The sequence below is a fragment of the Apteryx rowi genome, unplaced genomic scaffold (assembly GCF_003343035.1).
Source record: "Apteryx rowi isolate R43461 unplaced genomic scaffold, aptRow1 scaffold_2, whole genome shotgun sequence".
Taxonomy (NCBI): Eukaryota; Metazoa; Chordata; class Aves; order Apterygiformes; family Apterygidae; genus Apteryx; species Apteryx rowi.
In genome coordinates this window covers 6,378,741-6,393,583 of record NW_020448307.1, presented here as the reverse complement: position 1 = coordinate 6,393,583, position 14,843 = coordinate 6,378,741, and the positions used below count along the sequence as shown (strand labels likewise).

Here is a 14,843-nt window from a genome sequence, read left to right as displayed (position 1 = left end):
GACATGCTGAAATTACTTCATGGGCAAGTTCAAGAAATCTGAAACCATTTTACTGAATTAACACTTTGTGTAGCTTATTGTCTCTGCACTTGAGCAGCGAGTCTGGCAGGTTGATACCGTTAAAAAAGAGCACCGCGTTGGACGATGGCACAGGGATGTGTTTGAGGAAAGGGCAGGATAGAGCTGTACTGTGTGGGCTGCGCTTGGGGACAAGCTGTGACTGGAGCTACCAGGCCCTTCCTGACTCCCCACTTTTCCCTTAGTATGATGAGCAAACGAACAGCATTATCTGACGTACCGCAGGGCTTGATGTGAGGACTTCAACTGTGCTGGGCAGCTGCCCACTCAGTTACCAGTTCCACRAATAACACAGAAAAATGTCCTGCAAAGGCTGCTCCGTGCTGCAGGAGCTACTGTGGATTTCTCTTAAGCGTTTTCTTTTCATTGACTCCCCAAACCAGAGGCTTTTTTGATGTGGGGGGATACTGCAAAGAAGTAAATAAGATAAGTGCAGTGCATTTTTTTTTTCAAATGGGAAAAAGAAGAGGTGGCTTGCTTCTGCCTTTTTTGACTGCAGTAGTAGGAAGATTGGTTTCAAATTTTGGAAACTGCAGATACATTTGAGAAGAGTATAATTCAATGTTTAAGCAAACTATTCCATTTAGACTTATTTTGGTTGTAACAGCTCTGAAATCCAACTAGCTCTAGAATACTCACGGAAATAAAGCAACCAGTGTCACCAAACGCAGGGGAGGTGGCAAGAGATGAGCTGAAATGGATTAACAAAACCCAACTGGTTGTAATAAAATTTGTTTGGAAACATATTTAAATCCCAAGCACCACATAAAGTCCTCTCACCACCTCTTTGAGGTGGACGAATAAAGATTATTATTCCCATTTTACAGCTAAAAAACAAAGACATTAAGTGTTATTTTCCAAGGCCACGCGGAAGGTCACTGGCAGACTGGGGATCAGGACTCATAAACTCCTGGCTTCCAGCCCCCCACGCTGTCCTTYGACAATGGTGACTTTGTGTAAAGATGAACTGCCCGTAAACAGCGGTAGAGAAAAGCACACACATTACCTGCGATGGGTTTAATTAATACAGTTAATAACGAAAAAGTTTCAGCAAGACTTTTGCAGGAACTGCAAGCATTTCAATAAATGCAGCCGCTGGGTAAATTCTTGGCTCCGTTAAAAGTCTTGCCTGGGATCGGTTAATGTTGTGAACGTTCACATATGGGCCGCCTGCGCGACATAGGATTTATGAGAGCTGCTTCTTGGGTAGTGCAAACGTGGCTGTGCAGGGCACCACTGAGTCCTCACCTGACATGATGTGGGTGGCTCCGGTCGGCCGTGTTCAGACTGGAGTGGGCTGGGATGGGATGAGGGACACTGAGTGCAGCTGGGGATGGCAACCAGCAGGGAGGGAAAATCTACCTTAGTTAGAGGCCAAGGTTGGCACAAGGACAAATGGTTGTACACTGGCCATGTGTTAATTTGGCCAAATTGAAAGAGCTACCTGACCACCAGGGCAGAGTAGGGGAGGGGAAAAAAAACAAGTGGTTTTAAGACGGCAATTCAGGGTATGACATGGTTGCCTGTAATGTTGCAGGATGCGGCTGTTCAGCTGAGAAGGACTCTTCAATCATGTATGTCTGAGTTGTTAGGAGAACTCCTGCTGCCTTCATTTGGGACAAGATTTTACCTCTGATCTTTTCATATAATAGTGCTCTCTTCATCTCTGCACTCTGACCTTTTCATGGCTAAGCATGATGAATGCAGGCAAGATGTTCTCAGTTCAGCCAGGCTGGAAAGCAGTGGTTTGGTCTGTGCCAGCTTCTTCTCTCTGTTTCCCAGAGGGTAGCAGCAGGGATGGAAGGTCAAGCCGGGCTTCTTATTCCTTAAACCACGTTTGACCTGGCCAGTTTTCTGGCACCCTGGTTGGTGGGAAAGGCTTGCTGCTCCGCTCATGTCTGCTTGTCGTGGGAGAGGTGTAGATGCAGGCTGAGAGCAGCTTTTCCTGGCATGGCGAGGGAGTTAGCTGTACGGTAGAGTCACAGAATCACAGAGTGGTTGAGGTTGGAGGACACCTCTGGAGATCATCTAGTCCAACACCCTGCTCAGAGCAGGGTCAACTAGAGCAGGTTGCTCAGGACCTTGTCCAGATGGTTTGAATATCTCCAAAGATGGAGACTCTACAACCTCTCTGGGCAACCTTTTCCAATGTTTGGTCACTCTTAGAGTTAAAAAAAAGTCTTTTCTTATGTTTAAATGGAACTTCCTGTGTTTCAGTTTGTGCCTATTGCCTCTTGTCCTTTCACTGGATACCACTGAGAAGAGTCTGGCACCATCTTCTTTAGTCCACCTTCATCAGATATTTATACACATTGATACGATCCCCCTTGAGCCCCCTCTTCTCTAGGCTGAACAGTTCCAGCCCTCTCAGCCTCTGCTTGAATTAGATGCTCACTAATGTGAGTTGTTGAGTATCTTAGTTTTCCACTGATGTCAGCAGGTGCAGAAGATGCTTGGAAAGAGCCTGCAGAACTGCTGCACTTTTCCCAGGTGGGAACTATAACCTGCTTGTGTGTGTGTTTTCTTGTTTATGAATGCTCTTTATTATGTGCATTGTGGACCGCCCAAAAGTATCAGCAGGGATCAAGCCCTAATCTTGCAATGTGCTGTACAAACATGTCTGAAGATAGAGTTCTTGACCCCAGTCTCTGGTATCTCCGGTAACTGATTCTGCACAGGCTAAGTTGCAAGGCCAGGACCTACATATTATTTACCAGTTTGACTGCTGCTTGTGATTTTGCACTATTTTTATATGTTTAGATTAGGGCAGGGGTAAAGATGAGAGAAAGATATTGTCCCTCTTAATTTTATCTAGATAAACTGAAGAATTGCCTTATTTGTTTATTGGACTCATAGCTTGTAATTTTCCAGTGTGATTTGTTGGGACCTTGGAGAGTGCAGAGCTGGCTGATAGCATAAACAGTACTTTGTATTCCTGATCTGCTTACATTTATACAGAATTAGAGACTGAAAAATGTTTACAAACTGCTGCCATAAGAAAGCATTAGAAATCCTTTGAATGCGAAATGCCAGTTTGCTGAATGAGATATTTTGGTTAGTTCTGTTGCCATGGACACTAGATAATTCTTTTTATTTATTTTTTGCTTGTCTCGTTCAGGGTGACAGAAGGAAATAAATGATCTAATCCAATATACAATAAACAATAGAAATGCCAAGTAGAAGTAATGTAAACAGTGTGTTTTGTAGAGACGTTACCCATTCAAGAAGGGAAAGTTATATTTTAAATTGTCTCCAAAGTGTATGCAGTGCCATGCTCCAACTTTTGCCACCATAATTTGAAGTCTAACAAGTTAAGTGTATTTCTGCTCCTTCTGGAGCTCCTGAGGAGCAGCAAAGCCTTCCCCGTTGTTACTCTTGGAGCACCACCTAATGGATGAGTTAGGAAAGGTCCTTTTCCGGCAAGCTTCTGACCAGCTTAAATTTCTTGTGTTCTTATCATCAAGTATCTGCTCATCAGCGTCGTTGCAAAAAGTCATAGCCAGTTACACCAAATGGCAGATACATAAAACTCTTGGTCAAGGAAAGCTGCCATCATATGTTTGATGTAGTGTCTTTTACATGCACTGGCAACTTGAACATTCTTGAAAAGTTTGGGTAGAATATAGACTAATTTTTTCTTCTGAGAAAACCTTACATTTGAAATTCTTAAAATTATTTGGCATATTTCTTATTTTCCAAACTATTTGCATGAGTATTTGAAGAAAATTYGGCTAACTTCCAGTACAGCTTCATAAATGACTTGTTCTCCTAACAGAGAACAGAACATCACACTGAAAACTCCCTGAAAGACAAGACAGCTACAAAGAAAGCTCTAAGGCATCTGGATCTGTGTAGCATGGCCTTCAACCATTTCTTACTGCCCTGCTTTGCCTGCTGAAACTGTAATTATTTTATTTGCAACTCAGCCATCTTCTATTTTTGTTTCTTTTTTTCTGCTGCTTCCATCCAAGGAGGAAGAGAAGTAGAGAAGAAGTGAAGACAAAATCAGACAAGAAGGAAAATGGAAGGCATTAGTAGATGCATTTTTCGCAGAGCAAGGCTCAAGCTCTTCTGTAGGGCAGACTGTCCTCGTAGCCCTCTGTGGTGACTCCCCATGTAGGGATGGTTCTCTCGGCCAAGGCCTTTCCACTTCTCGGCAAACATCTCCGTCTGTTTCCATCAGCAGTTCTCTGAAATGCCCACAGATTTTYCTTGCTGTGAGAAGGAAAGTTTCTCTTTCCACTGGCAGATTTCCCACTGGTCAGCTGAGTAATGCTCTCCACAGGCCTGCTGTCCTGTTTGGAAAAGAGGTCCTTTTCAGCCAGGTCCTAGCTCCCAGCCAGCTGCAGGACTTGCATGTTCCTGGCAGCGTGGGCCTGTTCCTGGCCAACAGTAACACATACACCTTTTCTCCATATTCAGCTTTTGCCTGCTAGTCCCCAACCTTTCTCTGTTCACAGCCTGACAGAGAGGGATTTTTCCTTTACTTGCAGTCCTTGTTGTTGTACACAGTTCTCCTCTCTTCCTCCTTCTCCTTCCATTCACTTTGTCCATTTAGTATGAGGCTGGGATTTTCTGAGTTTGGCGAATATTCCCTTGACTTCCAATGGAAAATATTATCAAGTGTTATCTGGTATCTCTACAAGAGCAAATTTTTGACCACAACATCCTTCAAAAACATTACATCTGCCCTGTCTCATGGCAAGCACTGTCTGGTCCCATGATTTCCTAGGCACCCTTCTGGCAGGACAGCAGGATTTATTTCCAAAGGAGTAGGCAGCAGAAAAAGTGATCAGCCAGGCATATAGAATAAAAATCCTTTTAGAGCTTTTCAATATAAAAACATCATGCCTGGCTAAGGAAATCCCTGAGCCAAAGACCACTAGGGCCTGAGAGATTATCAGGGGGAAATATCACTCTATACTTGCTCCTCTCTAATTCCCTTCCCTTGGCCCCCCTGTTGCCTGCTGTCAGTCAAGGATGTGTTACGTGGGTCTTTGGTCTGAACCAGTGCAACTGGTAAGTTCTTAGCACAGAGGCAATAACTCGGATCCCAGACCGGCAGTTCCCTGGCCACGCGCCATAGGCGCCGTTCTGATATTGCACCACTTCGAATGGCAGACGACTCAGGACAAAGCTGGGAGATCCCAGTGCAGATGGTGACACCCCGCTTACCCGTTGCTGTCGGTTTCTGATACTGGATAACAAGATAGTGAAGTGGTGTTTCCGGTTAGAGTTCTTGAGCGTGGGAAGATCCCAGCAATGTGCCAGCAGCACTATTAGTAGTGCTGGAGCCCGTCTGATTTGGAAGTCGATGACAAATTGCAGAAAGTGGATATTCAGGTGAAAATGCTCTAGGAACCAGGTGGGCTTCTCTTTTCAGCTGCTATGTTATGGTGAAGAAAGAGAAGGGATTTGTAGACAGATGTTATTCATGCTCTGTGGACTTTGAATATAGGTTGGGTTTTTCAAAAAAAAATTTTTTTAATTTTGTGTTGCAAGTGGATGGAGTTTTTCCTCTTACTCCCTGGAATTCCTCCTTACTGACGTAGGACCTAGAGTTGCTATGCATTTCTGTAATAAGCGCATGGACTCTTTAAATAATTGATTTCCTATGGGGTGCCTCATTTCCTACTCTTAAAGAGCAGTAAGGCTGAATTTTAGATGTGTCACTTTTCTTATGTTAAAATCATGTCATTGGCAAAGAAGTGGGGCCTTCAGCTGGAACATGTTTCACAGACTTCTGTGCTTTCAGTTTCCCCTCTTATACCAGATGGATTTTCTTCAATTTCCCCAGCATGTTGCATGCAAAAAAGCACAATGCTCCACATTAACCATTTAGTTCTATTCCCTTTTGTTTGCTTGAAGAGAAACTCCAAAATCGCTTTTTTGATAAATATGCATTGAGAGGCTCTTGGACTGAACTAGTGGTGGTTCTCCATAGTGGACTTCAGTAGATGGTGAAAACAGTTGTCAGCTAATGCCAGATGCCAGCACAGGGCCTAGACTGTGGGAACTGCTGCATACGCTGCAGCAGACTGATCTCTTCTCCATGGCAGATTCAGTGTTGGTCAGAAAAGTGCTGCAAGCTGCTGCTTTAGTTCTTTCTAAACCTAGTTGTCTGCTTTTGAGCTGTAGTCCACTGGCAAAGTTTTCAGTTTAGGGGTAGGGAAGAGATGACAGAGGAAAACTTTGTAATAGTGGTTATTTGTTGAAAATTACTGTCTTTTTTATATTCCATTCTTGTTTGCTGATCATGCAGAGATGTCTTTGTGAAYAGCTGGATACCCTTAAACAAAGTACATGTTAGTAATGCATTCTTATTGTGTGTTTACTGATCAAAGCATCTTATAAAATTTGATGGGTCTTATTTGCTAGGAAGTATAGGAGGTCATTATGAGAAAAAGAATTATTAGCAAACAATTTTTCCATTATATACATGTCTTGAGATTTTTGCAACTTCATTTTATCAGATTCTTTGCCCTCTGGAATCTTGCGGTAGGAGTTCTCAGTGGGCATCTTGATGGGATATCTCTTCTGAAGCTTTGGAGACACGAGATGAGGGTGGAGATGATGTAGACAGTAACATTCATCAATGGTAAAAAAGCTAAAGACCTCAACAGTGGTCAAACCACAATCTTGTTTAGTTGAATGGAAGTTTTGCTTAAAGGGTCAGGATTATACCCTCTAGTAGTCAGWCAAAGTTTGTTTAAGTGTGTTCTTATAAATCCATGCAGATGCAAGAAGGGCACCATAACTGTCCCACCATTTTAGTATGGTTCTATTTCCACGGGAATTATGGCTGGAAGCAGCATGATCAGGCATGGTATTACATGACCACTGTTTCGTTCCACAGTGGTATCAGAATCTAAGCTGTCTCTCTATTTGGTCTATTAATTTGTTTTTCTGAACATTTGCAGAATTGCAATATCCCATTTTTGCCAAAACCAGATCTGTTTGGCAGACTTTTATCAATTCCAGTTGTTCTTCCACCGCCCTTTGAGGATTTTTCTTCTCATGTACTGCATGCTCTGGGTACTCAGTTGCGTACTCAGCTAGAGGACACATCAAATACATCTGTATTTAAACATAAGCTGTATTTCTTTTCTCTTATTTTTGGCCTAGGCTAGGTTTTGCTCTGAAGTAAGTATTGTGGAATGATAAATGCTTATAGTATAGTATAGGCATCTAAATTGTAGTGGTTTGTGTTATGATTACAGTGTTGTCATGGTGATATAATTTTTGCAAATGAAAAGCCAGAGTTCACATGTGTAGCTCTTATAAATCCTGGAAGGCCTGGGGTGGGTCAATTAGTCATACATTTTATAGCATCCCACATACAATAAGCTTTTTTAAGTCTTAATTATGCACAATGCTAAATAGCGTTTGCCGGGAAGCCTCAAAAAAGTGCTGTTTTGCAAAAAAGCAAATGTAATAGTTGGACTTCAAAATACCTTTCTCTTTGCACCACACCTAACACGTTAGCTCGTTCACATCGGCTATGCAGTGACTGTGCAGCACCCACGTAATGTGTGGTTTACAGGGAGAATGGCTTGCCAGAGTGCGGCATTACCTGGGCTGTGTTCTCGATGGTCAAATGCACTTTAAAAGACAGTCTTTGGGAAAGTCCATGTCTGAAAGCAATGGTTCAAGTACAGCTGAAAAAAGCGCCCGTAATTTTTACACTTAATAGAACATCCAGCAGCATTCAAGGGTCCGACGAAACAGCCTTAACAACTCGGTTGCATGGCAAAACTGGCTAATGAACCATGGTTGTATGCTTGCAGTCTACCACTGTTCCCATTTGCTTCCCTTGGCTAACAGGCATTACCCTTCCCCACCTGGCACCAGTCTCAGCTGGCCAGCTGCCATTGCAGCTCCAAAAGGGGCTATGTACTCGGTAAGAAAGGGTATATCCCGGCTGGAAGTGATGGTGCAAACTGGTGCCAGGATGGCATGGAAATAATGCATAGTGCACAATACAATATCATTTTGTCATTAAAATCCACACTGCTTTTTTCTTTCATTAGCCTGTGAACATGTGACAGAACTCATATTTAATATAACCTTGGATATAAGCTATTTTACTTTTTTGATCCAGTAAATTTTGTTCCGGAAGCATAATTTTCTCTTTATGAAGAGCAGAGTTTTAATAGAAATGGAGTGTTTGATCAAGTGCCTGAACAAGTTGGGAAAAAAATGCCCAAGCTTAATAACAATTGCTGTCTTTTTTCCTGGGCATGTCCAGTCCATGAGTCTAATAGAGATTGGGAACCCTTCGCAAAGTCTGGAGAACGTGTGTCGCTGGGCCTACTTGCAACAGAAACCTGACACTGGGCATGCAGAATACCACGACCATGCTATCTTCCTCACAAGGCAGGATTTTGGTCCATCTGGCATGCAAGGTAAGATGTGCATCAAGTTTTATTGTGTAAGTGTCAAGACTTCTGAGCGGCATTTCTGTTCATCACTTAGCAAAGCTAATTTTGCAAAATCTAATCATGTATTCTTTGCTTAGTTTTGGTCAACACTGTTTTTTAACCCAAGAGCTCTGCACATAGCCATTTGCTGTTGTAACTCTTTCAGTTATTATTTTATCCTTTCTAACTAATAGAATTATTTGTTGGATCATTTCTTTGCTCTTACTGAAGCCAAACAAACGGGATCCCTGTGTAAACACTCCTGAAATTTCCCAAAGATTAAAGAATAGACTCTGTGTTTAAAAAGTCTCCAAATGACTGTTGCAGTGTTCCAGCGGGATTGCCAAGATATATTGTTACAGAGAGGTCTGGAACGGCAGGGCCAAGTACAGTCCCCTACTTTTTCCTTTTCAGGGCTCTGCCTCCTGTGATATCAGGTTTGTTCACTGGAGAGGATAAATCTATGGGCTTTCCTCTTCCTTTTGGGTTGGCCGGGTCTGCTGGCGGCACAGGGCCGGGGCTTTGCTCGTGTATTCCCAAAGGGCTGGAATTGCACCCAGCTCATGAGCTGGCACACAGCAGCTTGCGATCGCCTTTCCTCCTGTTGCCTCATGTACTTGCAGGAGACCAGGTGCAGAATGGCCCTAGAGGAGATAACAGTGTCTCGGTGAACCATGAATATAGTTCAATTTGTTCGACAGACTCATTTCACATATTTTATAGATGAGGGAGCACATTATTAAACGTTTGGGGCAGAGGTCTCTTGTTACCTTCCAGAGGAGCGCTTCAACTGTATTTGTGCCCCAGCGGGGAAGACGGAGATGTTTGTACTTGAGCTTCTCATGACGTTGCCTTTCTGCACTTGTTCATTTTCTGGGACGTGCGGTATTTCTCACAGGCTACGCTCCAGTCACTGGAATGTGTCATCCTGTTCGAAGCTGCACGCTCAACCATGAAGACGGTTTTTCATCTGCATTTGTGGTGGCCCATGAAACTGGACATGTGTGAGTAGATATCCTGTGTCTTACCTTATGATGTCTTTGGTACTGACAAATATCTATGTCGTTGGTAAGATACAGTTTATGTTAAGAAACATCATTCAGGGTTAGCCCTAGCTTCAGTTCTCAGCTCTCTCATGGCTTTCTTTATGACCTTATGTAAGCCTTGTAATCACTTTGTATTTTGGTATTTTCAAATGGAAAAAAGAAATAATACCAAAATGCTTTCCAGTGCTGCTATGAGACTAGATTCAATGATATATTATAGTCTCCTGGTGGAAATGTAAAGTATTTATTTTGATGAAAAATGAATTGAGTCAGTGGAATACATGATTCATAAAAAGCAATCTATATTAAATAAACCTGTCATCTGTATATGTTACCTCTGCTAAAAAATACAATACTGAAAAGAAACAAGGTGCCAAGCACTGACATTATAACTATTCTATATATTTCATATTAAAAAATGCAATTATTTTATTTATGGATGCGATTAGAACCGATGGTAGGCAGTAGTTGTTAGAGCTTTGGTTTCTTCCAGAGCCTTTTGGTTTCTGTGTTTGCAGAGAATGCCCACTTATTTCCCTTTTTTTTCTTGGTAGAATAACAGTTCGCAGAAGGCTTTCCCCAAACAGTTTCAATCTATTATATTTTCCCTAAGAAAGTCTGCAGGCAATTTCCTGTTTTTTGTATCAGAAATTATTGAGGGCTTTAAACAAAAAACATTGCCAAAATCTGTAAAATCTCCCTGTATATATATCTTAATTAGACAGGGACGTAGAATTGATACCCAGATGGTATTTAGTTCCAGAATTTTTGATTTAGGATTAAAAAGAATACACAATCAGGTTTGAAGAGATACCACTGAAGATTGCTTGTAACCTCTGAAATCACATTGAGCTCCAGTCTGTTAGTTTAGATTAATTTAAGGAAAGATATCGCCAATGTTAATCAAAGAGTGCCCACAGAAGAATGCAATGTAAGATCCTAACAAGGGGAAGGAAAAAATATGTTCATAATATAGCCAAAAAGGAATTTAAAGATACCTGTAACTTGGAGTAATTTTTTAAAAGCACCGACACTTTGTTTGTGTGTGAAACAGGCTGGAATGTGGAACTGCCACTGGGCAACAGCCGGAGTGAGTCTAAGCTAACTCTCAGTGGACCTTTTTTATTCCACACAAAGGACTAGTCTACAATTGCAAATTAATTCAAATTAGGCTAATGTGTGGTTTTTTTTTTTTTTTTTTTAAGTTAGATAAGTTACGTTAAGTACTGAATAGCTCCAGGTAGGCGTATGAATACATGTCTGTTTGTTAATACTCTTGGGGAGTACACTAGATCCTTAATCCGGAAATGGATTCATTTAGGTACAGATACTCACAAATGTAGGTATGTGCAGAGAAGTCCAAAGAAGGCATTTTTAGTCTACTTGGAAAGTAGGTTAAGCTAATCACGTGGAAGTACTTCGAAGGGTAAGCATGTGTGGGAGCTACTACAGGCTAGCCTTATTTCTCATGACTTTCCTCCCATGGACAAGAACGGTGACACTTCAGAACTTGGTTGCCCCTGGCCGCTGGTGGCATTTGGGATTTGAAGGCGCCGGGCCCTCAGAGCTGCCCTGCGATGTAACGGTGCTCGCTCTCTCCCGTGCGGTGTAGGCTGGGCATGGAGCACGACGGCCAAGGGAACAGATGTGGGGACGAAGTCCGTCTGGGAAGCATCATGGCCCCCCTCGTGCAAGCTGCCTTTCACCGCTTCCACTGGTCTCGCTGCAGCCAGCAAGAGCTGAATCGATACCTCCAGTGAGTAGCTGTTTAGCTGCCTCTCTCCTTTGGCTAGGAAGCATGTAAGAACAATTCTGCACGTAGCGTTTTTGCATTATGCTTTTATTGGTTACTCAAATGTAGTTAAATAAAACAAAGAACCTTCCCCCCACCCATCCTATCGGGAAGAAGATGCTTTCCCAGCAATTGCAAGTAATAACACAAGTTCCCAACTACTTCGATTTCAGTCCGCTTTGAATCGTTCTCAGTTCATTTAATTGACATCTGTCATTTTCTCTAAGTTGATGTATGTAAGCTTTCCTCCCTCGATTTACAGGAAGGCACTGTTGCTGGCCTCGCCGCTAACCTTCCTCCCTCCCCAGTATAACTGCTCGCTGGAGGAGTGCCTCTGCTCCTCAGTGGCGCTGGTGCGTTTCGTATGGCTACCATAGTTGGCTTGAGCCCTTCATTGCTCATGATACCTGCCAATGATAAGATGGTGCTGCTTAAAGGGGAAATTTTGCTCTTTATAAGCACTCAGAGCTTTTCTTAGCTTTAAGAGATACCTAAAGAAACCGTGTGGTTCTGGACCTTCTTTTTCAGTGGTTACTTTTCCTTTAAGTACCCTAAACGCAAAAACCATTTTATTCTCCAGTTCTTTTAACAGCTTCGTCCATGTCCCTTGCCTTCTCTTTGAACATGGCCCTTCAGGCACTAGACCTTCATCTGAGTTAGCTGACAAACTTTGATTTTACAGTCATATCTTTGCTCCTTACAGAAAAGATCTTCCCCTTGCTATGTGCAAGATGCATGCAAAAAATATGGGGAAACTACTAGCAGAATACACAGCAAAAACAGATAATGTGTAGGAAAAAATGCAGCAAAATGCCTGAAATGAAAAGAGTCAGTCTTTTTGTCAATATTTTTAATTGTCTTAGATATCTTAGGTATGGCAATAAAGACTAAAAATATTATCAGAGAGACTTTGGCCTTAGCCAAATATGATTCCAGCACATATACTCACTGTTTAGGACAACAGCAGAATCTCCCAGGTTCATCACACAGAAAGGAAGCTTTGTAGAAATGGTGGCTGGAACTGAGAGCTAGCAGGAGAGATGGAGACAGGGGACAAGCCTAAGTGTTTAATGCAGGCTGACAAGTACTGATGCTTGTCAGTGAGTCCCTGCTTCTCTGCAAGGGCGCAGCAATGTTGCAAGCTTAGCAGTACTCTTGGCTTCCGCTTCTAAAACTTGACTTGAAAGACAGTTGCAGGCAACAAGAAATTCCACAAATGGAAAATTAATTAAACTTTCTTTTCTTCTTGGTCTCATCTGGATTCTTCCTTTGATCCCTTTCACATAGGGAGCCTGGAGACTGATAGGAATTTACCTGCAAGCGAAGTGGAAATGATAATGGAGAAGCTTCAGAAAAAATAGCTAGAATCTATTAAAGGTGGATACAACATGATTAAGTTTACATGAGCATAATTGCAGTATTAACTGCTCTTTATGACCAGTGTCTGAGAAATTGTAGGCTGTGTTTTGTTTGGAACAAAAAGATGCTGAAACCACAAACACTGCAAGTCTCACAGCCCCATCTGTTACTGTAATTTTTGCCTGTTGCAGTTCCTATGATTGTCTGCGTGATGATCCTTTCGAACATGACTGGCCTTCCCTTCCTCAGCTGCCAGGAATTCACTACTCCATGAATGAGCAGTGCCGTTTTGATTTTGGTTTGGGCTACATGATGTGCACAGCTGTGAGTACTTAGCTTGGCTTCTGCTATTTTTCATCCAGGAGTGTTGTAAGTGTCTCTGAAATGTCCTTAATAGGGGCTGTATAGTGAAGCCGGCAAGGAAAGATGTTGTGCCCACTTAACTTTAAGCAGGAAATAACAGCTGAATGTTGACAAATAAGTTATTTTAACTATCTCCGTTTTTTTTAAAACTGAAGTTACAGAAATGATTATGCTGTAGTTTCATAAATAGTTCTAGACTTCAAGCAGAAGAGCTTGCTCTATTACTGAGCTTCCTATTGCTGGCAGCTAGTTATTTTGTTACAGAACTCCCATCCAAATGAGAAGGAGGATTTAGTCTCACATCTCGTACTGCTAATGCGGGGCTCTACGCTTTTATGTTCCAATTTTATGGGAGGTATGATGCGTTTTGATGCCTAGCATGCGCAAATAAGCGTGACAGCGAGTAGCGCATTTTGCAAGGACCCTTGATGATACGATTGGCTTTCTTGTGCCAGGAAAACAAGAGACAAAGTCTAAATTTGAAACAAGGCAAGATTAGTGCAATTTTCAGTGGATTGGTCTCAGAGAGAAGAGTCTTCTTCAGGAAAGCTGTGCCTCCCACCTCCAGCCCCTCGAGTGGGACAAAAATATTAAATGGAAAGAGAAGTTTTCAGCTGGTGCGGCAGCTGCTAGCACATAACATTTCTGCTTTGATTCTCAGCTGCAGGGATATGTGGGATGAGTAGTGTCTCCAGATAATGGATGAGAACCTCTAAAGCATCAGCTGTAGGACTATGTCTGGACACGGTTCCCACTGAGGCTGCCTTGGGAGAATGTCCCTGCCAGAGAGGGTCTGTTCTTATAGCAGTGCCCTGGAGCCTGGGAGCTTTTAATCCTTCTTTATTCAGAATAGCCAAGAGCATGTTGAGGCATCATGTTTTAGCATATTGTGTGATGGGCGTTTCTCATTTTCTCCTATTGATGCTGTCGTAGGATAGCTAAAATACTAAATTGTTCATAGGATCAGGATCCAATGAATGAGAGATCAAATTTCCCTCCTCCAAGAAGGTGATCACAACAGCTGAGCTACAGTCTGAGCAGCTTGTTTCCTTCCCCCCTGAATACTCAAGTATTTTCTGTTTTGCTTGCCAAATGAAGCAGTACCATTTGGAGAAACTGTAAGAAAAATCAGTGTATGTCTTATCACCCAGGGTAGCCAGCTTCTCTTGCCCAGCCTGCCTTTGGCTGCTAGTATAAAACCATTTTTGCACATGGCATTTTTCCATCAAATGTGGGCAGAATCTCACTTTGGAGTCACTGATCGTTTTGCATGAAAGTGGCCTTCAACTCTGCTCAATCCACAGACACACTAGTGGTCCTCAGGAATCAGTGGTAACATCTGCCATTTTAAAGCTAGGAAAGGGAAACCCCATCATGCTGCAGAGTTTCTAGCTGAGTTTGCAGCAGGTGCTCTCTCGAGGCAGTGTCCACTCTGACTTTTCCTGTGTTTCAGTTCCGTACGTTTGATCCCTGCAAGCAGCTGTGGTGCAGCCATCCCGAGAACCCCTACTTCTGCAAAACGAAAAAAGGGCCYCCGCTGGACGGGACCATGTGCGCGCCAGGAAAGGTGAGAGCAGCTGCTGCGCGTGTACCAGCACACTTGTGTGTGTTCAAATCTGGGTGTTTGTAGAGTCGGGGATGTTACTCTGAGAATCGAGGGCAAAAAGGCAGGATTCCTCCTCCTGATTCATTCCTACAAACGCAGAAAACAGAGGACTGGGGAATGATTTTTTTTTTTTCATAAAGCTTTTGGGAAAGTCTCACTGTGAGCTGTGTTAGGACTCA

General features: G+C 42.6%; 1 protein-coding gene across 1 annotated transcript in view; it reads left to right on the top strand.

Annotated features, from left to right (window-relative positions):
* The window catches only part of ADAMTS2 (ADAM metallopeptidase with thrombospondin type 1 motif 2), a 190,439-nt gene that overhangs the window by 147,023 nt on the left and 28,573 nt on the right, over positions 1–14,843 (top strand). Inside the window, exons 6-10 of the mRNA XM_026063320.1 lie at positions 8,327–8,483; positions 9,397–9,502; positions 11,157–11,300; positions 12,887–13,019; positions 14,512–14,625. Of these exons, the coding sequence (XP_025919105.1) occupies positions 8,327–8,483; positions 9,397–9,502; positions 11,157–11,300; positions 12,887–13,019; positions 14,512–14,625 (654 nt within the window). The remainder of the gene's footprint in view (positions 1–8,326; positions 8,484–9,396; positions 9,503–11,156; positions 11,301–12,886; positions 13,020–14,511; positions 14,626–14,843) is intronic.